The following is a 26700-nucleotide window of genomic DNA, read 5'->3' as shown; positions in this document are numbered from 1 at the left end:
AGCACTAATTAAACTACAAAGTGATTTTGCCTATAATATATAGTGTGCTTTGTTATCACTTTATCTAAATATTTCCAAATTTTAAATTTAAAATCAAATTTCTATCAACTCATATTTTCCTTTTAGATAATAATATAGATAATTTCCAAGATATGCATGCTTACAAATTCATTAAAATCAAAACTTGGGTTTTATTGGAATACTAAGAATCTGTGGAATATGATTGGAACGAAGGGTTGTAAAAGATAAATTTTTGTTGTTTTTTTATTGCTTGGAATGTCTTTTATTTACCAAATTTGGAGGAAGAGGAAATTGTGAAAAATAACCTTCCTCATAAGCTCAATTCAAAAATATCATTTTTTATAATTTTAACTATTTTTAGTCAATTTTTGACATGAGTTGACAATAATACCCTTTAAACAATTTCAAACAAGTTAAAATGATTTCAGTTTTCTCTATCCCGCCATCCAGATAAAAATTTTAAAATTAAATCTCAATTTCTCTCTCTGATTAAATACTATCTATCTTACCATCCAGAGATGACATCAAGCTCTTTCTTATTTTATTTTTTTTAGATGGTGGATCTTGAGGGTTTTAAATGACGATGAACATTCTATGGTGATTGTAGGCAGCATGATGAATTTGGTAATTGGATGTTTTTTGGTGATGACTTGCTTCGAAACATGTGCTGCAATGGAGATGCCTGTGTTGATGAGTTGGATTAGATTGATTAAGATGATGGACTCAGGGAAAAGAAATAGCTAAAATATGTTTGATGGATTTTATGGTGATTCACAGTTTTGTTGTATCTGAGATTGAGATGATTGTTAAGCATGTTTGCTGGGGATTTTGATTTTTTTATAAGATTTTGATTTGAAATTGTTTAAGGAATATTTTGTAAAGGGAGTCTATTTTGTTTTTGTATAAGGAGAGTGAGTAAAGCTCTCTTGATAGGAATTTATTTTGTCTTGCTTTAGAGGGTTATGAAGTTTTGTAACCTATCTTTTATAAAATGCACAATTTCATGCCTTAGCAAAAAAAAAAAAGTATGTGTTTTAGGTTATTGAGTTTATTGGTTTATTTATAAAATCCTAAAGTTAAGGAGTTGAAATTAATTATACTGATTTTTAAATATTGCGAGATTGATTTTTAGGCATTATATGACTTAATCACTACGTGATTGATTTTTAGGCATTACGTGATTGATTTTAGGTATTACGTGACTAGTTTTTAGGCATTGTGTGACTTAATCACTAAGTAATGCCTAAGTCACACAATGCCGTACTAACTAGTCACACAATACCTTACTAACAAGTCACACAATGCCGTATTAACTAGTCACACAATACCTTACTAACAAGTCACGCAATGCCTTACTAACAAGTCACGCAATGCCTATCAACTAGTCACACAATACCTTATTAGAAACTAGTCACGTAATGCTCAAATTTAATCATGCAATATCTAAACTTAATCACGTAATACTAAAAAACTTGTTACGTAATTCTCAAAAATCACCAAAACTATTGAATTTCATTTAACAAGATCAACAACTTCAAATAATACACTATATTCTATTTAACAATATAATTAACGAATATACCTATTTGACAAAAAATGTTCAAAATGTTCAAAATTTTTATTTTCATATACAAAAAATACTCCAAAATACTTAAAAATGCTCAAAACGCTCACAGATTTTCTTCATGTATCAAAAATTACTCTAAAATACTCAAAATGCTTAAACGTTTTTCTTTCTGTTAAGAAATACTCCAAAATGAATAGTTTGGTAAAGAAAGCTCAAAGAATATGATTCGATTTGAGACGCAGACCTAAATATATTTGACCCGTTAATAAGTTTCGGGTTGAGACGTGAAGTCAAATAAATGGGTCGATTTCATTAATAGTAATTTTGTTCAAATTTTAATTTTTTTGACTAAAAATAATTAAAATTATAAAAAAGTTTATTATTAAAAACACTTTATGTATAGGGTCTATTTAAAAAAAAAAAAACTCTTTGGAGGAAAATGAGTATGAGATTTTATAATTTAAAAGAAGTATCAATCATCGAACTATTATAAAAAAAACTAATCAAAATCGACTTATTTTGATTTGAATATAATATTTTTAAATATATTGTAAAAGAATTAATAATATTTATATAATATATATTTTTATAATGTATTATTAAATATTTATTTTTTAATTAAATTAGTTATAAATTTTGGAATGCAACAAAATAGCCTTTTATAAAGTTGAGCTAAAATTTATTATTATTTTTATAATATTTAATAATATATTCTTCAATGATTGATTTGGATGTCCTAATGATCCATGGGTAGCTCTACGTAACTGTAAAACTGAAGGTAGCTTGGATTGTTTGGTCTAGAAACGCACCGTCGGGTACCTGCTTGGTTCTTTGTCGCACTCTCTGGAAACTTCCACACTCTTCTGGTCATTCTCGGTTTGCCTTCCAGACATATCTTTTTCCCTTTTATCAACGCCCCAACGCAACTAAAACACTCGAAAAAACTCTAGCTTCTAAGGTGATTCAGCTTTCAAGTTTCTTCATTTCTTTCTTTTTGCGGCAAAACAAGAGCAACAGGAAGAGGTAAAAGAAGAAGAAGAAGAAGAAGATGGGTGCAGATTATTACAAGATCCTGCAAGTTGACAAGAATGCAAAAGATGATGATTTGAAGAAGGCTTACAGGAAGCTTGCCATGAAGTGGCACCCTGATAAGAACCCAAACAACAAAAAGGAAGCCGAGGCCAAATTCAAGCAAATTTCTGAAGCCTATGAGGTTAGCTTATCTTTTACTAGCATAGCATTCATTAATTAATTTTAAGACTCAATAGAAAAACTGGGTTCCTTTTATCAAGAATCGTCATGATCATCGATGGAGTTTTTGTTCTTTCTCTTTGATTCTTGTGACCCTCATGTCAAAATCACATATTTATCATCTGGGTCTGATCAATTGCGAATTATAAGATTGCCCATCAATTCAAAGGTTAATCTTTTGCATATATAGATAGTCTTAAGGGTGACTAACATTCAAATTTACAGGTTCTGAGTGATCCACAGAAGAGAGCTATCTATGATCAGTATGGTGAAGAAGGGCTAAAAGGCCAAGTACCACCGCCAGATGCCGGTGGTCCGGGTGGAGCAACATTTTTCCAAACTGGAGATGGTCCAAATGTGTTTAGATTCAACCCCAGAAATGCTAATGACATTTTTGCCGAGTTTTTTGGGTTTTCTAGCCCCTTTGGAAGAATGGGAGGGGGTGGTGCTGGCAGTGGGATGAGAGGTGGTTCAAGGGCATTTGGTGGCATGTTTGGTGATGATATATTTAGCTCGTTTGGTGAAGGAAGACCAATGAGTCAGGCTCCTCGTAAAGCTCCTCCTATTGAAAATACACTGCCTTGTAGCCTCGAGGAGTTATACAATGGAACCACCAAGAAGATGAAGATTTCAAGAGAAATTGCAGATGCTAGCGGGTATGTCTCCTTTTCTAATTTTGCTGTTACTTTCTTGTGTTTGTCTGTTAGTGAGTACTACATAATTTTTATTTTTTGAGCTGATCGTTTATTGATTATGGTTGGTTCTTTAAAGTAAAATGAAAGTCTCTGTTTGCAACATTGATCGCACATTTATTCACACCATTAATGAAATATTGCAATGCGTTTGCTGCTTGGGAAAGACGAGTGGACAACTTCTTAATTTGATCTGATTTAGTCTACTTAAACAGAAAACGATAGCTGCAAGGATTTGCCTTGATCATTTTTTGCATACTAGACTCCATCCATTTTGAATCCACTATGAGTGAAACTAATTATAAGAAAACGGGCCAATCTCATGGCTGCCTTCTTTTTGAGAAGATAAAGAGTATTTTGTTGTAGTATATTGTCTACCTTTTATCTGTCTCTGCCTGCTGTTTGCTAACATGGTGACCTTACCAATGTTCCTATGTGATGCAGGAAGACATTGCCGGTGCAGGAAATCCTGACCATTGATATCAAGCCTGGTTGGAAAAAGGGAACAAAGATTACCTTCCCTGAGAAAGGAAATGAACAACCGAATGTAATCCCTGCAGATCTTGTGTTCATAATTGATGAAAAACCGCACAGCACATTTACACGCGAGGGCAATGACCTTGTTGTGACGCAAAAGATATCGCTGGCAGAAGCATTAACAGGCTACACTGTCCACCTTACAACATTGGATGGAAGGAGCTTGACCATCCCCATCACCAGTGTGATTCATCCAAACTATGAGGAAGTTGTCCCAAGGGAAGGTATGCCAATACCCAAGGAGCCGTCGAGGAGAGGTAACCTGAGAATCAAGTTCAATATAAAATTCCCAACGAGGTTGACTGCGGAGCAGAAGTCTGGAATCAAGAAGCTATTGGCACCATAGGGTGGAGTCTGATCATCATCATCATCAGCAAAATATGAGAGTTAAAAACTTTGTGAATACCTTCTCCTCTTTCCCCTTATGGGCAAGGTTGCCTGCCTGATTTGTAATGTTTTTGTCTGTGGTTTTTAGGTGTTCAGAAGAATAAAAGTTTAGCCTATTTAGCACTGCTGAGAAAGCGAAGTTGTAACACAACAACCATTTTGTACCAGACAATCAAGTATTACCGTTTGCTATTAATTTTTAGGCGAGTCTATCGATCGCTTTATATTCTCAAGTTTAAATGCAAAGTTAACATAAAAACTCAAATTAAGTGTAAAAAAATATGAATCGCTAAAACTTTATTAATAAATTTTTGGTGTACAAGGAGCCATAAGATTTAAAGATTTCCTAAAGAGAATGCCCCGATGGGGGGCAAGCTTTTGTAATAACCTGTCTGCATTAATCTCTAATTTTCTATAGTTACTTGAACCGTCCCTTACGGTCAAGTGGGGGGGGCCCAAGGGGCTAACTGGTACTTCACTTCCTACTTCCACTTTGTTCCCCCTGCCCTCGTCCGGTTGCCTCGGAAGCTGCAACTCCAAAAACAAGATGCAGCTCATGCATCATCAAATATTCTTTAAAAAGAGTAGTTTAATCACTATAATCTTCAGAAACTGCTAAGTCGGAGCCATCATCATTTCCAGCTTTATTTGCTACTACATCTGATGCATCACTAATCTCCAAATCTCCATCTGAATCTTCTTCTCCCAGCTGTTCAACGCCATTATCGTCCTCGTAAGCATCGTCATCTTCATCACTAGCTTCCATTGCTTCTGCATTCCATCCATTAGAGGCACCATTATAATCCAGGTCCCAGTTTCCTTGTCCATATCCCTCACCTTGGGCATTGTCATCAGATTCCTCTTCCGCACTGTTACTATCAGGAGGATTTACCATTTGCATCACCCTGAATTTTTCAGTTCTCCATTCTTCATCTAAGTCTCTCACATCACTGACCTTAGGTTTAATTACATCAGCCACACGCGCCACCATTGTATTATCAGCAGCTCTCCTTTCTGCTCTCTTTCTAACTGTTCGCCGTCCACGTCCTGAACTCCGACCATTTGTTCTTTGGCCCTGCTGTTTCAGGCGGAAACTTAAATTATTTTTTTCTCTAGCACTTCGCTTGCCAGTATCATATCTGGAACCAGAAGCTCTCCTCTGCCACTTCCTACCAGATCCTTGTTCACGACCCCCTCTTCCCCGTTTATAGCTATTGCGCTTACTGTGACTCATGTCAGCAAAGTTTTCTTCTTTCATAGCCTCATCTTGGTCTAGTTCTTTTAATTCAAGCTCTTTATTCTTGATGAAAAGAGAGGTTCTTGAAGGAAGCTTCTGCATATTTGAAAAAAAAAAAGGTTAGCTTACATTGTTTCATTTCAAAAATTAAATGGCAAAGTCCAGAAAACAATAACATAACATATTTGACTGGAGAAAAAATTTGAAAGAAAATTCCGTGGTTACTTAGATTCATTCCACATACACAAAATGCCAACCTCTGGAAAATACCAAGAGCATTTAACTATTTAGCCTACTAATAGGTCACATTAAAATATACTCATCGTAAGTTCTCTTTTCTAACCGACTTACATGAGCACATGCTATGAAGGATGCAAAGAGGGGGATAAGAGGCACTGAAACACTCACTATGTATGCTCTAGCTTCCTTGTTCTCGGAAGGTTCAACTTTCTCCTGCTTTACGCACATGATGGAAACATCGAGCTCCAAAAGCCTTAAAGCTACAGCTGCAGTAGTTTCGGGTATCCATGGAAGCACAGAAACACTAGAATCACTCTCTGACTGAAGATTAGAACCCAATAATTCCTTTGTCGTCTCAAAGTTAGACAATAAATGATCTCGCTTTATGGCACTCTCAAGATGAGTCAATATCTGGAACACCAACATGACATTTAAGTGAGACCAAGACCTGAACTGTATCTACAAAACATATTTAATTATTTAATAGGCAATGTAATATCAGCGATTTGTTAAAAACAAATGTCTCATAGTTTTAGGCACATGCTAAATGGCTAATAGCATTTCTTAGAAGAGAGCCTCAGCATAATAAAAATGCATAGAACAAGAAACATGAGCAAGAACTTGGTTAGGCAAATATCATAAACACTTCTATTAAAACAAATGAAAACCTTTAGGAGTTCATCCACGGAAGAAGATGCATTCAGCTCCCTGCCCCACATCTTTCGACGGCCTTCTATCCAAACTGATTCAAGGGCTTCTGGCGGAATAGATACCTACAAATGGAAAAAATTGAAACAAAAAGATAAAGACATAACTAATATAAAAAATACCAATTTATACATTAGAGAGTTGTTGCTAGCTCACCTCAACTAGGGCACACAAGGACTTTAGCAAGCTGATTCCCAGGGGAAGAGAATAATCAATAGTACAAGTATCCTTGGTGTCTAACTTCCTGTTTTCTTTGCACTGAATCTCATGTTCTGAGAAATTAAAACTATTGTTAACGGAGCCAAATGTCTGGTGGCAGTAACCACAGTGCATCTCCTCTGGAATATGAGAGCGGAGGCACACATCACAAACAGCCAACAGCTGCACACATCTCTTCTTCCCATATTTCATGGCACACAATGTTGAGGAATTATAACATTCTTTCCATATCCACCTCTGGAAATCTTGGTACCTCTTCAACGCCAACTTTTTCTCATTTTCGTTTCTCCCAAGCTGAATTTTGAAAGAAGGTAATGTCTCCAATGCATCGAAGTTCAATCCACAGATCGCACTACTAGGGCTGTCAAAACTGGCAGGAAAGTCAGGACTGGAATCTAGTTCAGAAACTTCATTTTCAGTGGAGCTTCCACTTCTGCCAATAGCCCTGGCACACTGCAAATTCCTGCGAACATTTTCTTTGAAGGAAGTCTCAATTTTTTGCAACATGATGCGTAAATGTGATTCCCTGATTCCTCGTGCATCCAAAGATGTCAAAAGAGTATCAAAGGCCTACAGAGAAAAAGATTAAATACATGAGAAAAAAATAAAACCAGATGTAAGTTACAAAACTTAAAGAGTTTGCGCTAATAGTCCAGTAATCCAATCCCAACATATATCCACAGAGTTGCCTTTCTAATTATTATAGCATACCTCTTCAGAATCAATCAGCCTCCAATTTCCATCACGTAATTCAACAAATATCCGGCCAGAACAAGGATCATTTTTAGAAGCAGAAGCAACAAACTGCCAGTATCTATTACGTCTGCGATCTTGGCCAAGAGGTAAGGACCTGTATACATACATCTCTTCCGCTCTGTGGGCAATGTAAGATTTCAACTGTGAACGTGATCTTTTTGAAGCATGTCCAATCTGCTGAGCAGAGAAGTTATCTGGACCCATGGAGGCCTCTTGAAGTACCAAGGCCCTTTCAGCAGGATAACTATTGAGGTCATTCTGAACATTTTGTGAACAGAGCAAGGGTTTTTGGTCATCTGGAATGCTTGGAGATGCCTCATCATTTTTATTGTAAGCAGCAGGAAATGGACTTTGGCTGCCCTCCACTACAGAATTAGGCAGTTGAGGTTCAGCCTTAATTCCCATCATAGATGGAAAATCCATTTTAACCATAGTTTCTTCCTTCAGACGACTTTTATCCAGCTGAGCCTCAGCCCACATTTGCTTTTTAAGAGCATTTGCTGCTTCTAAACGATCCTGTGAAGTACATAAATCAAATTACAATGAGGAAAATTATAAACAATTTTATGATCAAAGCAACAGCAGAATCAGACATTAAACTGTAGTTAAAAGATCTACCTCAAGCACAGCACGGATAGAGTTTCCTTCATTTGCAATACCAATTAAGGCAACAAGAGCATTAAGGCGCTCCTCAACACTAAGATGAGAATATTCACCTTCTGACAGACCCTGAATCCATGACTCACCAGACTTGCTTTCATCAATTTCAATGTTCTGTTGATCAGGATTGCCTGTTCCCATCTCCTCCCTAGCAACATATTGTCCAGTGTTACTTGGACCATTGGCATCCTTCATAATATTTGGAGGGAAAGATGAAAAATCCTTATCAAATTCACTCGGAACATTTAGTGCATCAGTTGAGACATGGACTTTTCCACTTCCTGAGCAAGTGTTTACTTCATCCTTAGGATAGTCAGCATCTTTGTTTGCATTTGAGGGAGTAGCTATATCATCAACTTCAGGTTCCTCATCAACATCACATTCAGATTCTTCATCTCTTTCCACCTCATCTCTCTCAACTTCATCAGCATCTTCTCCACCTAGAAACCCATTTTCAAATTGCCGAATCTTTTTTCTTGCTGCTGCAAGTATGGCCTCAGCATCAGTAGGATCTTTCCTATAGGCAGGTCGCACACAGTATGTTGAAGGAGCTATTCTTTCGAAAAGCTTTGCATCCCTCGTCAAAGCAACCGATATAGAAGCCTCTGGTGTCTTGCTAGTTGTGAGGTCTCGAAGTCCAGATTTCTTATAGGAAACAGATAAATTAGGAAAAGGCATGTAAAAGATACAAACTAATTTAACATCTAATAGGAACACAATCCAAACTCACCTGAATCTTATCTGCAAGTTCTAACACTGTTAATCCTTCCCTTCCCTCAAGTGAAAGAACATGAAAAGCTGCAAATTTGACAGTTCCAGGCGTCAAACGATGCCTCGATCTTCGTGGAAGTAACAGACCTTTTTCTCGCATCAATACAAATGCATTCTCAGCTGCTGAACCATTACGTAGAGTAGAAACTACATCTTCACAACCTTTACCCTGCACGTACAGATAAAATGATAAAGTAAGACAATAAGCCAATAACAATCTGTGGTTTAACATCTGATGGTACCAAATCACTGAAGCAAATAACTATTTAAAAATGCTAACACATAAAGCATAAAATTTACCCAACTTAAACATTTGATGGTGCCCAAGCACAATCAAGCTTAGAAAAATAATCAGGGAACAATAATCTATTATGATAAGGCAATATATTAGTGTGTCAACATATTGTACATCAATATGTCCTGATACAAAGCTGATAGAAGATATCATTGATCTGCAACAAAGCGATTCAGATTCATATAAAAGAATGGTGCCAGCAATATAACAAAACAGATCTAATAGGCTATTGTATCACTAAGTAGTACTCCTTTACCTCCACCATCTTAACCATCAGAAGTGAGATTTGTCAGGAATCAATCAAGGACTTACTTATTCTAAAGAGTGGAGTTCCCAGCATCATATCAAGCCTTACAGCATTCCCATGATTACACACACACACACACACACACGCACGCACTAAATATTCTTCTGGAAGAGAGAACTATTATCATACAGTAATAGATAAGTGCCATAAAGTTACACAAACCTCATCATTATCACCCATGAATGTCCATGCAGCATTTCTTTTCTTCAACTGTGGTCCAAGTCCTGCAGATATAGCTAATTGCCGGAAAATTTCAGGCCATGTTAATGGATTCAAGTGACGCTGCCAATTGCGGATGTCAAAACCCCAGGAATATGCCTAGCAAACACCAAAAGCAAAGGCGCTCAGCAACAATGAAAAATAAGCACTATAACAAACCTATCACACAACACCACTTACCCCTTCAACAATCTGAGGGTGTCCACCTTCAGGGTTAGCAGCACAATACTGATTCATCCCTAGTCCAGTAGACGGTGTTCGTGCAACATCTTCAATGTCTTTTATTATTGATTTCAAAAGAGCAACATGAATCTCACCCAGCAACCTTGAATCCTGATAGCAAAAGGCAAGAATATCACAAGACAGAAAGCTGAATAAAAAATGAAATAGAAAAGAAAATATCCCATTTGAAACTCACATAGTCATGAAAAGCTTGGACAAACTCATCAAGAGTAAACGGCCATAGTCTGAGAACATCAGCAAAAGTAATCAAAAATCTCCATGCCTGAAAAAGGGAACCATGTTATTCAGACATTTACCTTAAGGAATAGGAGGTAGTATATTTATAGTAGTACCCTAAACCATATTTGAATTAAACTCCAGTGGTATAAAAAGAATAAGAAAGATCATTAGACTTGTAACTTAGAGTAGAGAAAAAAATGATCAGTAAGTCATACCATGAGAAGATTCCCAACATTCTCCTCTGAATCAATCCATGGTTGAATGGCAAATGGTCTTTTCAATTGCACGGACTTGGGGGGGAACAGGCTTAAAGAATCTAAAACAGAAATGTTAGTGTTATTATCAGCTAAAAGATGCTAAAGAGTCAAAATAGATAGCAAAAAACATGACCCATCAAAATATGAAAAATCAAACAATTATTAAAAAATAAAATGCAAACAATACAGAGAAACATAAAACAATCTTTCTGTAAATCAAAGTGAAAAATCTAACTATTCATTAAAGAGAACATAATTACCAACCAACCACGTTGAAAACATTCATTATGTTAGTTGCATCCGGTATTTTCATCCCAATGTTTGAATTTTGAGGAGAAAGGAAATAAAAGAAAAGCAGGCAAAAAATATATTATTTGCAATTGTGAAGCAGGTGACTTAAACATACTCAATAACTAGGGAACCATTTTCAGTCAGAGTCTACAATTTTCAAAAAAACTCACGTCAGAAATTTAGAGTATGTCTCTTATTCAAAATACTCACCAATCAAAGTATAAATTAAATAAAGCCAATCAGACAAATACAAAGGACGAGTGATATACACCTCTAAATGACTCAAGATTTTGCAAACTATCATGATCAAGATGAATAATGGAGGGTATTCCCTTGCTTGCAGCAGCCAACTCCATGAGTTCTAGCTGTTCATCTTCGATAAGATCCATGGATTCTTTAGCAATTTTCCGTGCAGTTGCCTTCTCCATGGCAACTCTGCGTCGCTCTGCCTCTTTCTCTCTGCGAAGCTCTTCCTTTTGTCTCCTTTTCTCAGCCTATAAAGTGAACCCCAAAATTAAAACCAATAACTAGAAGATTGAGAGAGAGAGAGAGTTTTCATCATTTAAATATTATCTGCAAAATAACTCAGATTAATAGGTTCTCAAACTTACTCTTAAACATTCTTTCTGCAAAAACTTTTCCCTTCTTTCCATTTCACGTCTTTGCTCACGCTGTGATCTCTCTTCTTCTCGCTGCTTCTCTCGCACCAACCTCTCTTCTTCCTTCCTTCTTTCACGTGCATGCCTTTCCATTTCTTTCCTCATTCTTTCTTCACTCTGAGAACAACAATTTTCATAATGTGTGAATAAAGAGGACTCAGGGAAACAAATTCATGGTAAATAAAAATCAGAAAACCTTTCTCCTCTTTAAATCAAGTTTCTCAAGCTCTTTACGAATCCTGTTCTCATGTGCTTCAACTTCCCTTGCAATTCTATTTTCATCACTCTACAAGAAGAAAGATGATATTAAATCAGAAATCATGGAAGGAAATAGATAATGTTTAATACAAAATCTAAGATGCCTGCGCCAGGTACCTTGCGCTTCCTATCGTTTCGTAGATCGGCATCAATATTCAAGGTTTGCCCAGTAGACAACACATATGAATCTTCAGATCCCAAAACTGGATGGCCAATAGACTGAGTATTTAATCTGCCATTTGTAAATGACTCCCTTTCTGCAAGAGAATCGTCAGCCACTTGAGATGATGTAGGAATAATTCCTGTCTTGTCTTGTTGAGGTAAAACACGAACTCGTGATCCATGACCTTGGATACCATGAACTCTGGGCAATGGTTCCTCTCCATGCACAAATGATGTAGCTCTAGCCCTTGCACCATCAACTGGGGATTCATGAGACTGAGTAACTTGCCCATATGCATCAGATCTAAGACTCGCATGCTCTGGGAGAAACTGATACTCATGTAAAGCCCTCACAGCAGCCTGGGATTATAATTCACATGATAAGTCAACCCATATAAACTATGTATATAATTTTCATACCCATCAGACAACAAGAACAAATAAGCATTTTAAATAAACCATAACTTCCCGCTCAAAGAACAAAAACTTAGAGATAATCATCCCTGCATGGTATGCAAATTAAACTTCCTAGACAGCCAAACCAACTACATAACAGCCAGTGCAACAAAGAGGCAACATTTTAGAACCACTTAAACCTTTCCCAAATAACATACATAATAAAGGAAAATCTAGTATTCCAAAAGCAAAAGAGTTCAGCAATACCTAACATTGTCGCTAAATTTGATGTCAAATAATAGGGGCAAACAAATGGAAAATTCATCTGACCCCATGGAGAAATTGTCACAATATCACAATTTCTTCAACCACACAAAGCATTCTAAATATACTGGCAGTTAAATGTAAATGGAGTTCAAGAAACCAACTTTGCTTGACCGGCCATCATGTCGCTCATAAGCTTTGCTCTCGTAAGGATGTCCAGACCTCTTCTGTGGCTCCGGAATAGCTATTCACGAAAGATAAAAATGATATTAGATTAAAAGCCATACATGTCCACCTACAAGGCCTACTAAAAAAACTACACTAAACAATAAAAAGTAAATTTATAAATCCATGCATAATACAGAAGAAATATAGCCTACATTTCGTGAAAATATAATTACTATAAAACAACAAAGCCATCAACGTTCAACTAACAGAAAAACAAGTTAGTTATACCTCCAAAAGCATCGGGAGGCAATGGATCAAACTCCATTCCGAGCATAGGCCCATCATCCCTCAACGGCTCCCCCAACTGCGCCTCCACGCAAGCAATTGCTCTCAGCTCCATTATTGACTGCTGCGACTCGTAATACCTCCTCGCCGTTGGCACATCCTCCGTCATGCCCCGAGACGAACTTCCCCCCAACTTCCTTGAATCCGTATACGGGCTGGATCCCGAACCCGACCCGGACCCGTAATCGGGCTCCGGCCCAGCATGTAAATCATCGATTGGAGATTCTGGTGGTAACGCGGCGCCTTTTCGCGGTTTTTTTGAAGGAGTTTCTTTCTTTTCTTTCAATCTCCGGTGACAAAACCACATCTGTAACTGCCGATCTGATAACCCCAGTTTCTCCGATAGTCCCGCTCGCGTCGCTTCCGATGGATACGTCTCCACTGAAAAAAAATACGAAAAATCAACAGAAATTTCACAAAAAATAAATAAAAACGAAATTAAAAAACTTCGAAACAAATTAAGAGAGAGGGGGAGAGAGAGAGATATGAACAACAAACATACGAGCATAGGCTTTCTCGAGAGCTTCGAGTTGATACGGAGTCTTCATCTGTCGTTTAGGCTTAACGTGACCTTCATTGGAACTATTAACGTTTTTATTCGGATTTTTGCTCGGATTATTTTCTTCCTCTGAACCAGGGTCCATTGGAGGAGATCGAGAAATCAAGGAGGAAACTTTAGGGTTTCAGAAAAAGCTATTCTCTCTTCTTCTCCTTTTTCTTTTCCCCTCTTCCTCTCTATCGTAAAAGTCAAGAAAAGGAAAGGATGAGAATTATTATCGAAGAAGAACAATGAATTAGAAGAAAGACCAAAAAAAATAAATAAGGGATCGAGAGGAAAGAATAATAATAACAAAAGAAAAACAAAAGGAAAATAGGAAAAGGAAAAGGTGAAATTAGGAACAGAGCAATAACAACAACAATAGTACTCTTTCCTGAGTCCAATTACAAATTCCATAATAAAAACTTTTTTTTCTTTTTTTTTGGGTGTACTGACTAATTAATCCTTTTTTTCTTTTTTGCTCTTTTGGTTTTGTTTTTCTTTTGTTTTTATTGAATTATGTGTTTGTTCGTGTCAAAACCATGTGTTAATATCGTCAATGGCCTCTTTTTTTTTTTTAACATAAAATTAAAATGAATTTTCTTTTTTTTTTTTTGCTATAAAATCTGTACGTTCTTACAGGGGACCAATTCTTTTTCACTGTTCCCTGAGCGTTATTTATCTTGATTCAAGTGCAGCCTTTTTGAATTTCTTTTTCTGGTTTTTTTTGTCTTTTATTTATTCATTTATTTCTCTTTTTTATTTTTTTTCTTCTTGTATTTTTTAAATGCGTTAGCTAATGGTTCTTGACGTTTTGCCGAAGAGTTCTATGTTCGTGGTTTGAGGCTCTGAGCCAGCCTGTAGTGTGATCTCTTCGGTTCGGCAATCGAGTTGAAGCCTAGCTAAGGATTTTGGTTTGTGTTTGTTGTTGTGGGCCCCTGTCTTTTCCCTTATATTGGGCTGGACGGATCATCTTGAGTCCATTTATGAATTTCGGGCCAAAGCAAGGACACTAGGTGGTTTAGATTTTAGATTGATTTGTTTATGGGAATTTGGTTCTTTTATGTCCTTTTGTATCAATGAAAAAGTAACAAAATCTTAAATGCTTGTTTGACTTAATTTTTTTTCAATTTATTTATTTCTTAAAAATAAAANCTGCCTTTGTTTTCAAATTTATTTTATTTTTTAAAAGTAAAAATCAGTTCAAATCAAAATCTTAAATTTTTTAAAAAAAAAATAAGTATTTTTTTTTAAATAAAATTTAAAAAAGGCTACAAGGAGAAGCTTTCTCTTCTCTTTTTTTAAAAATACGTCTCTTTTTTAGGAAATTTTTTCTTTTTATTTCAAAAATATCTTCATCTATTAAAAATAATTCCAACATTATCTGTTTTCATTTTTATGTTATTTATTATTAATTATAAATTTTATGTTATATAAAACAAATTTTTATACTTTTTATAAATTAAAAAATAAAATTAACTTTTTTTCATTATGAACAAAGGAATTTGTGATTAATAGAAAATTATTTATTAAATACTTTTTATGGTAATTTTAATCAAAATTATAACTTATATAAATTATTTTGTCAAACAACTTATTTATAAAAAAAAACTTATAAAAGTAAATTTACTAAACGGATTTAACTTAATTTTAAAAGTTATTATTTTTCATAAGAGCTTCATAATAGTTTTTAAGTTAAAAAAAAATTTAAGCCAAATAGGCTCTAAATATTTTAATTTGAATCTTATTATTTGATAAGATATCCAAATTTTATAAATATCTTATTAATTTTTTAAATTACTATTTGATCTCTTATCCTAATATTCTTGATATTATTGGTTAAATACCCATACCTATTAAATATTCTATTAAAATAAATCTTAAAATTAATCTTTATGTATATTATTAATAAAAAATAAATTAATAAATTAAAGTTAATTCAAATATATATATATTCAAATTAAAAATCATATTTAGAATAATTAATGAGTTTTAATAAGTATTACATTAATTATAAAAGATAATATATAATTAAAACTTGTTATTGATAATCAACTTTGGTAATAAGCATCTTAATCTTACTTAATCAAGTCAAACACTACAAAATACATACTCATTGATATCCCTATTTCTTTTCATTTGATAACATATTCACGCACGTACATACTTTCTAATACATGGAGTTAGTTATATTATAGGAAGTGATCTGAAATCATTTCGACTTGTTCACAATTGTTCAAGCTGCGCATCGGTCTTGGCAACGAAGTTTGTAGTCTTGGCCTCTTTGGCGTGGCTCGTGTTCATATCAAACACCTCATATGCTATAAAACCCTTCCTGATCTTCTGCATGCCATGACCATGATGATCTATGGTGGTTCCCAATCATGACAAACAAAAACATAACAGATCGATGTATTTTTCAAATTAATCATGTTATGTTCTTGGCACATTCATCATGCAAATCCCTCCGTATAATAATTTGCACAATCACATGTTGTCTCCTTCCTCATTATTTGTCAGTCTTGTCTTAAAAGTTTAAAATTTAAGACATCTTGCATGCGAGAATAAATACTATTCACATATCTTTTATTTTTTGCACGTATTCTGTTCAAGCTTCCTTTCAAAAGCTTCTGATGAGATAAAAGCTTGGTTTGAGAGACAGAATAAGTGACAGTACATTATTCTTCAGTCAACACAGGCTGATGGAAGATTAGCAATGGTTTGTACTCTGAATTAAAGAAAATTGATGGCGGAAAAAGCAAAAAAAAAAAAAAAACTTCAAAACAACAGTTGGATATTCAATGTCACTTGTTTTATCTCCGGGAGGAGAGACATATAACTTTACACCCGTGACTTCCTCCATTTCCATGCCTTTTTTTCTTCTCATGCGGCTTTCATTTGCTGCAAAAGAAACCCCATTTGCATTATTTTAGATTGCAATTATTCTTTCTCTCACTTCTTGAAAGATTACAGGAAAATTATGATAATTATTGCAGCTATGACAACACTAGGTCAGTACGTAAGATGCAATCCTCACCCTTCTTCTGCCCATCACATATTCATAAGCAAGGGTAGCCTATTTTCAATAGTTTATAGATTCACTCAGGTTAAACGATAAAAAAGATTTGGGCTCACATAAGATTTTGCATGACCAGGTCAGTTTAATTCTAAGTTAAGAGGGCAATTATGAGAGCAATCAAATTGATGTAATGCGTGTTGTAGTCAGAATGTTTTACTTACTCGTTTCTCTTCTTCCATCCTGGCCTTGATGAAAGAGTAGATTGCCACTCCAGCAATTGCTATGACTGTTCCTATACCTGTCTGTGTTGAAATCTTGTTTCCTGTGAGAAGTAGGTTGTCAGATATTCAGTCCAAAGAGTTATATCCTGACACAAAGAAGCAAAAGAATACTTCAAAGGAGTATAAGTTATAAACTTACCGAAGATCAGGATTGAGAAGCCAATGACAAACACCCGTTTCAGCACATTGCCGACAGCGTGGGTAAGTGGTGCCACCCGTTCAAGAGTGTTGGTAGCCAACTAAATACCAAAAAAGAAAAAAATTTCTTCATCAGCTTCAGTTTAATGTTAAGGGGCATCATGTTATTTAGATGTAGCGTCAGTCAACAATAGGAATGGAAATAATGTACCTGATTATAGAGATGGTAAAACATTCCAACCCAAAAGAGATCTGAGATGAATTTAGTCATACCCACTTTAGCTATAGCATCACCGAACCCATGCTTGATCAGTTGGGGACCCTCGAGCTGCAACAGGCAGGTGGGAAAACATGAAAGGGTTTAAGAGACCTTGTGCTTAAATTTTTTAATTGTCTAAAAATCTTCAGTTGTCCTCAAAACATATTTTACTCACAATGATGGCTGGGGGAATACAGACGAAGAGAGCAATGATGGAAATATAAGCATAGACATTTGTACTGTCCATATCGGTCTGCATATGAAAAACCAACAATCACTATTATAAAATGTTTACGAGGGAAAAGGGTCAAAAATAAAAATTCGAGTTCTGCATAAACTGGAAAACAAAAAGAAGGAAAGGAGGAGTTCTGTTTGATTCTTTTGAAAAGAAAGGTCAAGAGTGTCAAAGAAAGTCACCATAGCTTTCTTGGAATAGATGCTCCTGTAAGTGAAGGAGATGTTGGAAATCATTGCGCTAATGAAACCCGTCCAATTGAATGACAACTCAGTCAGTGATGCCATGGAAACACCTGCATTCAGTTTGTAGTTAAAATGACACCCAAAGTCCCAAACATGATGGAACGTCAATATGCCAACATAATAACAGAGCCCCATTAAAAGAATATATTTACACTTAAACTGATTTGAATGAGGTGATCAAACAGAAAATTACCAATAACAACAGGAGCAAGAGACAGCCATAGAGTAAATGGTATGGATTGTCCAAGTATGAATTGGGAAGCAGCAGCATTGAAGAAAGGCTCCAGAGCTGAAAAGCAAACAAGTTTTGACTTAATGAGCCTGATTAATCGCAGTTAATTGTCCTGTTTACAGGATGTCAAATGCATATACAAAGTCACATTCCACTAAATATATATATGAGCAGGGGAATAGATTCATGACGTCACCTTTGATTGTGTGGGTGAAAGAGACAGCAACAGCTGCAAAAGAGACATTGCTAGTTACATGGCCTAAAGCATGGCATACAGCAACAGGGATCAACAACTTCAGTAGGTTTGAGTCCATAGGCTGCACATGAAAACAACAATTACATGATACTATAATCTCAGGTTTTCATCAAAAGAAAGCAGGTTAAAATTTACAGCATGTTCCAATTTTCCAACAGTGAGGATCCTAGCCAATCCACAGTCAAGCTTAAAAGATTAAAAAGAGGAGAAAACCGAAAATGTGATCAGGAATTGTCAGTGACTGGACTGGAGAACCCCACTTTCCAACATTAACCCGGGTTTCTTACGCAATATGCACTTTAATAAGATTCATGCTACAGGTAATAAAGTTCGCACATGCAGTGGCTAATCACACAAGTTCGAACGTAAAGAATAGTAATAATAAAAAAAAGTTGGATAACAACTGCGAAAAGAAACATTGAGAATGTGGGTTTTGAAGGTTCACTTACAGCCCGCTTAGGGAGGCCCACAGCCCAGCTCACCAAACAGTAAACTACCCCAACGAACAAGTGAATAACCGACACAAAACTGCGCCAAAAAATGCCATGGAAAAAACTTTAAACAAAACTAAGTATTCATGAAACCATGCCATGAAAAAAAAACATTTAAAAAATAAAAAATGTAAAAAGATATTTGCAATTACTCACTAGGGATAAGGGAAGTAATTGTAGATCTTCTTGTTGAGAATGTTAAATATCACATTTAAGAAGTACCTGCATAAAAAAAAAAAAACAAAGGATGATCTTGTGATTTCAACAAACGGAAGTAATCTTGTCTTGAACGAATTTTAGCTACCGTTTGAGCCATCGAACGTTTGACTGTTAAAATCGTTGACCGGTTTTTTGTACATACCACATGAAGAAGAAAAAGCCGGTGACAAGAGCCGGATACTTCTCGAAGAAGCCAACCGGAGCGATCTTTGCGTCCCTGCAATAACACCGAGTCAGTGAGTCAGAGACTGAAGCGTGGACGAGTTGGCTGAGTCAGAACGGAGGAAACGGACCTCACCCGGCGGAATCGCTTCCTCCTTCGGCAGGCGACGACGCGGCGGCTGAAACCGGCTTCAAAATCTCTCGCTTACTAACCGACGAGCTCTCGAGTAGCAGAGCCGGCCTTAGCTGCCTTCCCCATATCAAGTTCCCGCCTCCTCCGAGGGCTCCGATCGGCTTAGACGAAGCAAATGACACGTTGACGCTCTCCCGTGAAAGCTTCGGCCTGAGCTGAGGGAAGCCAGTGATGGTGGAAGCGCGTGACAACAATCGCGACTCCATTGCTACAGAGAGAGAGAGACAGAGAGAGAACGAAATGTATGTATAGTAGCTAGAGTGAGCTCTTAATGGATGGAGGGAATTAACAGATTTTTCCCTTTTTCGTTTTTTTAAGAATAATTAATAAAATTCCTATTTTAGTGGCTCTCGATTCTCAAATAATCACGTCGTTTTCACCCCCTGCAACGCGACACAGAATACTAAATTGCGCACTCTAACCTGATCACGTAGACAAATTATCAGAAACCGAGGGGATTATTGATCAACGGTGACGAAAGAGTAATAAAAAAAAAAAGGAATATTGAGGATGGGACATGCTTGGGTGTAATCCAGTGGAGAGATTAATTGTGGCTGTGGAGGATATTGGGGGAAGGAGAGAGCCGAGAGGTGGGGCCATCTTATCCCCAGTGAAAGGCTCGTGAAGGAAGGGATGCCTTGTCCAATCGTGAGTGGTCTCTGCTCTTATAGTTCCAAAATCCTTATCGTCTCCAATCTCCGTTTCTCGAGAAAAACAATTGTCACCAACATATCATTTTAGGTGACTGTTTTTCGCAGTGCGTATGCTTCCAAACGAGTCAATCATAAATACTCAAACTCGATCGAGTCCACTCCCAACTCAACCTACTCAGATAACGAGTCAATTTTGAATGTTATCGAGTTTTTATATTTTTTTAATATCACATGCATATATAAATAAGATCAATATTTATTTTTATATATTTTTAAACCTCCAATTTTTTAATCGAGTTGAACTTGAACCTGCTACTATATCGAGTTGACTCAATTACGTCCCTTATCGCGTATAGCATATGGTGAGTTAATAGCCTTAAAAGAAAAAGATTGAAATCCGTGAGGTAGCGACCCGTTTAAAGGAGTGAGCAAACATGGGAGGTTGTCGTATGTATCTTTCCTTTTGAGTTGAGGTTATAGCTTTGACACATGTATAAGACACCTCTTTCAACTCAGCTTCATGTTTTTCTCTTTGGTGTTTTCCTCTTGCCAAGCTCCAAAGATCCTTGAACTTTTGTCTCCATTAATTGTTGGAGAGGAACGTTAACTTCAGCTAAAACAGACCGATTTGGAAGAGATGTTGGAGTTCAGATTTTAGCCTAGATGTCTCGTATCATACACTTAATCGATATTAAGATCGAACGATGTGATAATGATAATTTATATTTAAAGATATGTGTTTCATTCTCATCACGTTACGAGGTCATTATCCTCTACTCGATTATAATAAATGAAACTGACAATTAACAAGGTGACTCGGCATCTTGGGTTGGATATGGAAACTGGGCCCAACCAAGGCTACAACGAGTTGGTCTTTCTTTTCCCGGCTTAGGAAATGCTGGGCTGCTTTGGTTTTGGGACCCTGAATGGGCCACCTTTGGTCAGCATCAGGCACTTAGGCCAGCTTATGTGGGACGGTGCAAAAAAGTAGCTCATCGCCGAGGACGAACTGCAACAGCTGTTCGATTTTCCAAATGTAAGCTGCTTCGTTCTCTTAAAACTGCTATTGAAAACGTTTCTACTTCATTTTTTCTTTGTCCTGTAAATTCGTTGGTATGTTGGTTTCATATGCGTCGGTTATTTAGCCAATCAATCTTCTAGTTTCCACCCACCAAGTGTTCGATAAATTGCTCAAGCTAGCGGTCTAATGCATAAACAGGTCATATTATCGCGTATAACATTTCCTATGTATTGTTTGGTTCTCTTTTTTCACTTTTTGATGAATTTTAGAGCCATTTATTTGAGTATATTGGAGGATAACGAAACTTGCTGTTGATATATTCGTAATTTAGTTTCAATTTGAATAATATGGATCTTTTTTTAAGTTCCGAATCTGAATCTCGTGTAGGTTTGTGTATGAGCTGCAAATTAGCATTGAAGCATGTTAAGTAATGATGCCGTTATTCGTATTTGGGGCAGTGTACTGTTAACATAGAGAATTAGCAATGATGGGTACTAAAGTTGCGTTTAAATGGTCGAAAAAAATCACTCCTTCCCAATTGGTGCACTTAATAAAAGCTGAGAAGAATATAGACGAGGCTCTTGCTATATTTGATTCCGCAACAGCCGAGTATACCAATGGTTTTCGTCATGATGACAGCACTTTTGGTGTTATGATCTCTAGATTAGTTTCAGCGAACAAATTTGGACCAGCTGAAGATCTTCTTGATAGAATGAAGGTGGAAAAGTGTGATTTAAGGGAAGATATATTCCTTTTTATCTGTAGGGGCTATGGAAGGGTTCATAGACCGTTGGATGCCATCAGGGTCTTTGATAAGATGAAGGAATTCCGACTTGAACCTAGTCAAAGATCTTATATTACTGTGTTTGATATTCTCGTTGAAGAGAACCAGTTAAAGATTGCTTTGAGGTTTTACAGGCATATGAGAGAAGTAGGTATTCCAGCTAGTGTTGCCTCTCTCAATATTTTGATCAAAGCACTCTGCAAGAACAGTGGAACCATGGATTCTGCTCTACATATATTTCGTGAGATGCCTAATCGTGGGTGTCCTCCAGACTCTTATACTTATGGGACTTTGATTAATGGGTTGTGTAGATTTGGAAAGATTACTGAAGCAAAGGAGCTATTTCAAGAGATGAAAACAAGAGATTGTTCTCCATCTGTTGTTACGTATTCCTCCTTGATACATGGCTTGTGTCAGTCAAAGAATATGAATGAAGCTATGGGATTGCTTGAAGAGATGAAAAGCAATAGTATTAAGCCAAATGTTTTTACTTACAGTTCTTTAATGGATGGTCTCTGCAAGGATGGGCGTTCTTCAGAGGCCATGGAACTACTGGAGACAATGGTTAGCAAATGTTGTAGACCGAACACAATAACTTATAGTACCTTAATTCATGGACTATGTAAAGAAGGAAAGCTTCAAGAAGCTGTGGAGATTCTTGACAGGATGAAACTTCAAGGCTTGCAACCAGATGCAGGGTTGTACGGGAAGGTCATAAGTGGCTTCTGCGATGTTGACAAGTTTAAGGAGGCTGCAAACTTCCTTGATGAGATGGTCTTAGGCAGGACCTCGCCAAACCGATTAACTTGGAGTCTTCATGTTAGGATTTATAATATGGTGGTCAGAGGCCTTTGTACCAAGAGTGATTTAAGTCGAGCTTTCCTATTGTATCTAAGCATGCGGACTAGGGGCATCTCAGTTGAGGCTGGGACTTTTGAGGCTCTTATGAAATCTTTCTGTAAGAAAGGAGACTTGCAAAAAGCTGCTCGAATTGTTGATGAAATGTTGATTGACGGATGTATTCCAGAAGAGGGAGCATGGGGTACGTTGGTCAGTGCATTTTGGGATCAAAGGATGGTCCAAGAAACTGTTGAATTGTTTGAGTTCGAGCTGATGGGGGACTTTACTGAACCTGACTTAGAAATTCAAGCTGAAGGTTTGTGATTTGGTATGCAACTATGGACCTTATACTTCTGTTAATCTAATTATATTCATATTTCTGACTTAGCCTTACTTTCCAATCTGAATTGATTACTTCACTTAACATGTATCTCCTTTCTGTAACTTGGGTTACTTATACAATAAATCATTTATTTTCTCTTTTCCTACAGTGACAAAATTTAGCTACTCTTTTCTGCTGTTCAATTTTCACTTAATTTAATTTTCTTGTTTATTTACAGGTTTTTGAGCTTTATGCAACTGATGCCTTTGAATTCTGAACCATGTATTATGTTTGTTGCTGTGTTACTTTCCTTACTGGGAACGAATACAGGAGTCATTCTAACAGAATTCTAGTTTGTTTAGCAACTTGACCGGCAAGTGCTTAAAAAGGTTAAATCTGACTAAGATTATAGTGATATAACAAGAAATTGTATCATTGTCTGCACTTTAGAAGAGATCAGGAATGAAGGATGACAAGCACATTAGTATTAGAAAAGTTTTATCACTTTGGAAACATACGTGTATTTGTATCTCATACCGAAAGAGGAAAATGTTAATTTGCAGACAGGGGGAAACCAATTCCATGACGTGTAGTAGGGAAGACAACAAATAACATGCTGCAGAGGACACCTATCCCAACTGGCAATGCTGTGAGGATCTCCTGAGCCTGATCTGATGGTGTTGGGTAAAAGCAACTAACAACATTCTGATCGAAAAGTGCCACAGCTGCAAATACTAGTATTGACATGAAGGCATGCATGAAATCTATAAAATGTAGTCGGTATTTTGCAGCTAATTCCGGTGGAAGAGTGATTGAACCATCAATGACCCACAATCCATAAAATGTGGCAAAGCCATAACAGACAGTGCCATTCTTGTCTCTGAAACTATCTGTGAAGCTCATCAGGAAACATGATAAACCACAAAGTAAAATGAGGCCAGCCGTCATAGACCGACTGACTGAGTCACAGTTGCCCTGATTGGTGAATATGGGTGAGAGAAGTTGGAAAGCTAGAACAGTTCCGGTGGGTAATAGATTAGCCAAATGTGCTGTGCTTTGAAACGTTTGACTGATTGCCTTCTGTACGGCATTTTTCTTTTCGGTTTCAGATACGGTCAAACTTTGCAGCAGGGGTACTTTTTGTTCACCATGCTCAGGAGACTCTTCACCTCGTATCATAATCTCCATAACTGAAGTCTTCTTTATTCTCGTTTCCCTGTTGTGTTGATCTCACTTTGGCTGATATTGAGAGGGATTGTGCTAAGCAACTGTCTTTATAGATGTGCAAATAGACATATTTTTGAGTGGAGGTAAAGGGAGGGAAGGAAGAGAATTAAGTGATGCCTTGCAAGGAACAGAAACCAAAATATAGTGAAAATGGTCTTCCACCATTCCAGAATGGGAGTTTCGGTTCCATGTCTGTTAGTTCCAAAAATTTTACTTGGATAAAGTTAGGAAGAGTGGCTAATGTCCATGTATTCTTCATTGGCCGTTATTGAAACCAAGCTTGCAAGGCATTGTACCCAGAAAGAGAGATGTTGTGGGGTTTCAGTTAACCAACTTTAACGAGTAAGTCTGCTTTCCAGCGAGAAGTCTGTTGCTTATGCCAAATCAGCATCCGTCACTTGTTTTGCTGAGACGCAATACATGTGAACTGGCTGTCTTCTTCTGTGAGGGAACTTTCCCATTTTTATCATATTTTTTTAATGCTTCTTTTAGAGGCTACTCTCTCTGCACTTTGAAGCTGCTAACTTGGTTTTCCTTTCAAACTCTAGTCGCAAAAAAAAAAAAAAGAAAAAGAAAGGGAAATAAATAGAGCCATCGCTTGCACGTTATAACTTGAGATCAATGGGGAATTCCTGATACCCTTCGGGGGTGGATGCAAATCGCCAAATCCTGCTTAGTGTAAAGTGTAAATAATCAGTTTTTGTATTATGTGCCTGGTTTATTACCTAATCTGATAATTACCTGACAATGTTTTTAGCATTATCCCTGCCTTAAGATAGGATTATCTATGCTTAGTAATTTAGAACTCTTCAAGGGATTGGTGACTTGATTTTGGTCGGATATCTTTATGGCTTCCAAGTTTGGCAAGAATGCACTTAAAACTCACCGCCATACCCTGAAATAAAGCCATTTCTTGTTTGCTCATCCTTTATGTCGGGGGCCCAGTATCGTTTTCCTCAAATTCTTATCCCTTTTTTTCCCAAACAAAGGCTTTTTGTGCAATGGAAAAAGAAGTCTTTAAAACGAAAAGAAATGTCCCAGTAAATAAGGTTTAATCAGGTGGTATTCCACTAGGCTTTCTGGATTTTTAACTCTTTGTATTGAAGGAAGTAAGGTCTTATCCTCATAGGTTTAATTCTTGCAAATTTAGTAATTTGATTTGGTATTTGAGAAGTGGAGGAGGATCTAAAAACCTCTTTGATTTTGTTGAAGCTTCAAGCAAAGGAACCAGCCTGTCAAGTAATCAATTGCTTCAAAGGATAAAAACGTCGGCCAATAAGCAAATATTTCATTCCATCTAATGAGCTACTGGATTTTTCCATCTCTGTTTAGTGTTCACATTGGGAAGACAAAACTAAACAATGAACACTACGCAAGAGAGTTACTTAGTTTATCATTCAAATTAAGCTTGCTTAAATAGGACTAAAGACTATATATTTTATGTATTTTACATTAGTAAAAAATGAGAGGTATCTTGGACTTATAAATAAAGACTTTTCTCCACTTGATAAATATATTTTTTGGATTGAAAATGTGAACTTGTGACAAATGGTATAAAAGTTTACTCAATTCTTTACAGATATAAGATTCTCATGAGAGATATTAGAGTCGAGGTAGGTTCATGCCAAAATGAGTCTTTTTTCTCTACAGGTGGAAAGAGTTAATATAATGAGTTCGTATTATACAATTGAATATGATAGAATGTAATGTATTTTATATTAGTAAGAGATAAAATAAGTCTTCCTCCACTTAATAGACATTTTTTGGGTTAAAAGTGTAGATTGTAACATTATATGTACGTACATACCTAAAAATAATACATAACAATTTTACATCATTTTCGACACCTTTATTTGTATAAAAAAATTATTTTAAAAAAATTATCCAGTTCATTGTCACCGTGCACCCATAAAGCCCAACTTGAACAGGCTTTGTCCAGTTAGCGCTACTCTAATTAGGACCAAAAAGTTAAGATCGAGCCCAATGTCATTCGGACCAGACAGAATGCTTGTCTTGAATTTGAGAAAGTGAAAACTCGCATACCTGGCTAAGATCATTGGCAATGAAGCAAGGCGATTGAACGCTATATCATTTGATTAATCAGTAGGTAAACTGGCCCATATCCATAGACTACTAGGTCAAGTTTAGATGATGTGCTCAAGCTTGACTACACAATTTTTATTTTTTTCCCTGTCTGATTCTATCTATCCAACTCCTATGGCTAGAAAGCCTTTCAACAAGAAGTAAATTAAAGAAGCTGCAAAAAGATTCCTAAAACTTTTATATTCTCAATTTGTGATAAGTAATACAATATATTCAAAGGACTTTATAGGGTAGTTTTTAACTGCATTAAAATATGTAGCAAAGAGACGAAATAAAGATCAACTGAAAGCGAAATGTTTTAGATTTAGTTAGACAGAGATTAATTTTTATTTATCCAAACCTTGATTATTACA

At 36.3% G+C, this 26700-nt stretch overlaps 5 protein-coding genes across 10 annotated transcripts; 2 read left to right on the top strand and 3 right to left on the bottom strand.

The window, feature by feature from the left end:
* LOC18596788 (dnaJ protein homolog 1) lies at positions 2375-4665 on the top strand. The gene is made up of 3 exons (XM_007025482.2): positions 2375-2801; positions 3065-3495; positions 3976-4665. The coding sequence occupies exons 1-3, from the start codon at positions 2637-2639 to the stop codon at positions 4412-4414; spliced, it is 1035 nt and encodes a 344-aa protein (XP_007025544.2). The 5' UTR covers positions 2375-2636; the 3' UTR covers positions 4415-4665.
* LOC18596787 (homeobox-DDT domain protein RLT1) lies at positions 4728-14048 on the bottom strand. The gene is made up of 18 exons (XM_007025481.2): positions 13632-14048; positions 13073-13510; positions 12781-12860; positions 11912-12316; positions 11733-11822; positions 11489-11653; positions 11149-11371; positions 10545-10645; positions 10286-10372; positions 10048-10200; positions 9811-9966; positions 9006-9215; positions 8234-8920; positions 7571-8131; positions 6797-7429; positions 6601-6705; positions 6101-6343; positions 4728-5788 (listed from the first exon to the last, which is right to left on the bottom strand). Exons 1-18 carry the CDS (start codon positions 13771-13773, stop codon positions 5045-5047), a joined length of 5223 nt encoding a protein of 1740 aa, XP_007025543.2. The 5' UTR covers positions 13774-14048; the 3' UTR covers positions 4728-5044.
* On the bottom strand, positions 16225-19693 carry LOC18596786 (triose phosphate/phosphate translocator, chloroplastic). 2 transcript variants are annotated; one of them, XM_007025477.2, is made up of 12 exons: positions 19341-19693; positions 19185-19259; positions 18980-19045; positions 18782-18860; positions 18273-18393; positions 18038-18133; positions 17782-17894; positions 17540-17617; positions 17317-17433; positions 17107-17206; positions 16908-17008; positions 16225-16568 (listed from the first exon to the last, which is right to left on the bottom strand). In XM_007025477.2, exons 1-12 carry the CDS (start codon positions 19601-19603, stop codon positions 16551-16553), a joined length of 1227 nt encoding a protein of 408 aa, XP_007025539.2. In that variant the 5' UTR covers positions 19604-19693; the 3' UTR covers positions 16225-16550. The 2 variants fall into 2 exon arrangements, with proteins under 2 accessions (XP_007025539.2, XP_017979336.1); XM_018123847.1 differs by having other exon boundaries at positions 19336-19629.
* Positions 20825-23728, top strand: LOC18596784 (pentatricopeptide repeat-containing protein At5g46100). 5 transcript variants are annotated; one of them, XM_007025473.2, is made up of 3 exons: positions 20825-21086; positions 21459-23011; positions 23581-23728. In XM_007025473.2, exons 2-3 carry the CDS (start codon positions 21556-21558, stop codon positions 23601-23603), a joined length of 1479 nt encoding a protein of 492 aa, XP_007025535.2. In that variant the 5' UTR covers positions 20825-21086; positions 21459-21555; the 3' UTR covers positions 23604-23728. The 5 variants fall into 5 exon arrangements, with proteins under 5 accessions (XP_007025535.2, XP_007025537.2, XP_017979435.1 ...); XM_007025475.2 differs by lacking the exon at positions 23581-23728 and adding an exon at positions 23256-23346 and having other exon boundaries at positions 21459-23023; XM_018123946.1 differs by lacking the exon at positions 23581-23728 and adding an exon at positions 23256-23326.
* On the bottom strand, positions 23477-24975 carry LOC18596785. Its single transcript, XM_007025476.2, has one exon. It carries the CDS (start codon positions 24203-24205, stop codon positions 23570-23572), a length of 636 nt encoding a protein of 211 aa, XP_007025538.2. The 5' UTR covers positions 24206-24975; the 3' UTR covers positions 23477-23569.

The sequence above is a fragment of the Theobroma cacao genome, chromosome 6 (assembly GCF_000208745.1).
Source record: "Theobroma cacao cultivar B97-61/B2 chromosome 6, Criollo_cocoa_genome_V2, whole genome shotgun sequence".
Taxonomy (NCBI): domain Eukaryota; kingdom Viridiplantae; phylum Streptophyta; class Magnoliopsida; order Malvales; family Malvaceae; genus Theobroma; species Theobroma cacao.
Note: the sequence above shows the minus strand (reverse complement) of the source record. Positions and strands in the feature narration are given on the sequence as shown.

What these genes read in the sequence shown, in the direction of transcription:
- LOC18596788 (XM_007025482.2), top strand. Translation starts at nt 2,637, where the DNA reads ATGGGTGCAGATTATTACAAGATCCTGCAAGTTGACAAGAATGCAAAA. An exon ending in AAATTTCTGAAGCCTATGAG is followed by an intron (nt 2,802 to 3,064) that starts GTTAGCTTATCT and finishes TCAAATTTACAG; the next exon opens with GTTCTGAGTGATCCACAGAA. An exon ending in GAAATTGCAGATGCTAGCGG is followed by an intron (nt 3,496 to 3,975) that starts GTATGTCTCCTT and finishes TATGTGATGCAG; the next exon opens with GAAGACATTGCCGGTGCAGG.
- LOC18596787 (XM_007025481.2), bottom strand. Translation starts at nt 13,773, where the DNA reads ATGGACCCTGGTTCAGAGGAAGAAAATAATCCGAGCAAAAATCCGAAT. An exon ending in ATGTTGGGAATCTTCTCATG is followed by an intron (nt 10,373 to 10,544) that starts GTATGACTTACT and finishes TCCCTTTTTCAG; the next exon opens with GCATGGAGATTTTTGATTAC. An exon ending in ACCCTCAGATTGTTGAAGGG is followed by an intron (nt 9,967 to 10,047) that starts GTAAGTGGTGTT and finishes GGTGTTTGCTAG; the next exon opens with GCATATTCCTGGGGTTTTGA.
- LOC18596786 (XM_007025477.2), bottom strand. Translation starts at nt 19,603, where the DNA reads ATGGAGTCGCGATTGTTGTCACGCGCTTCCACCATCACTGGCTTCCCT. An exon ending in GGAGGAAGCGATTCCGCCGG is followed by an intron (nt 19,260 to 19,340) that starts GTGAGGTCCGTT and finishes GTGTTATTGCAG; the next exon opens with GGACGCAAAGATCGCTCCGG. An exon ending in CTTCTCAATCCTGATCTTCG is followed by an intron (nt 17,009 to 17,106) that starts GTAAGTTTATAA and finishes TACTTCTCACAG; the next exon opens with GAAACAAGATTTCAACACAG.
- LOC18596784 (XM_007025473.2), top strand. Translation starts at nt 21,556, where the DNA reads ATGATGGGTACTAAAGTTGCGTTTAAATGGTCGAAAAAAATCACTCCT. An exon ending in CTTAGAAATTCAAGCTGAAG is followed by an intron (nt 23,012 to 23,580) that starts GTTTGTGATTTG and finishes GTTAATTTGCAG; the next exon opens with ACAGGGGGAAACCAATTCCA.
- LOC18596785 (XM_007025476.2), bottom strand. Translation starts at nt 24,205, where the DNA reads ATGGAGATTATGATACGAGGTGAAGAGTCTCCTGAGCATGGTGAACAA.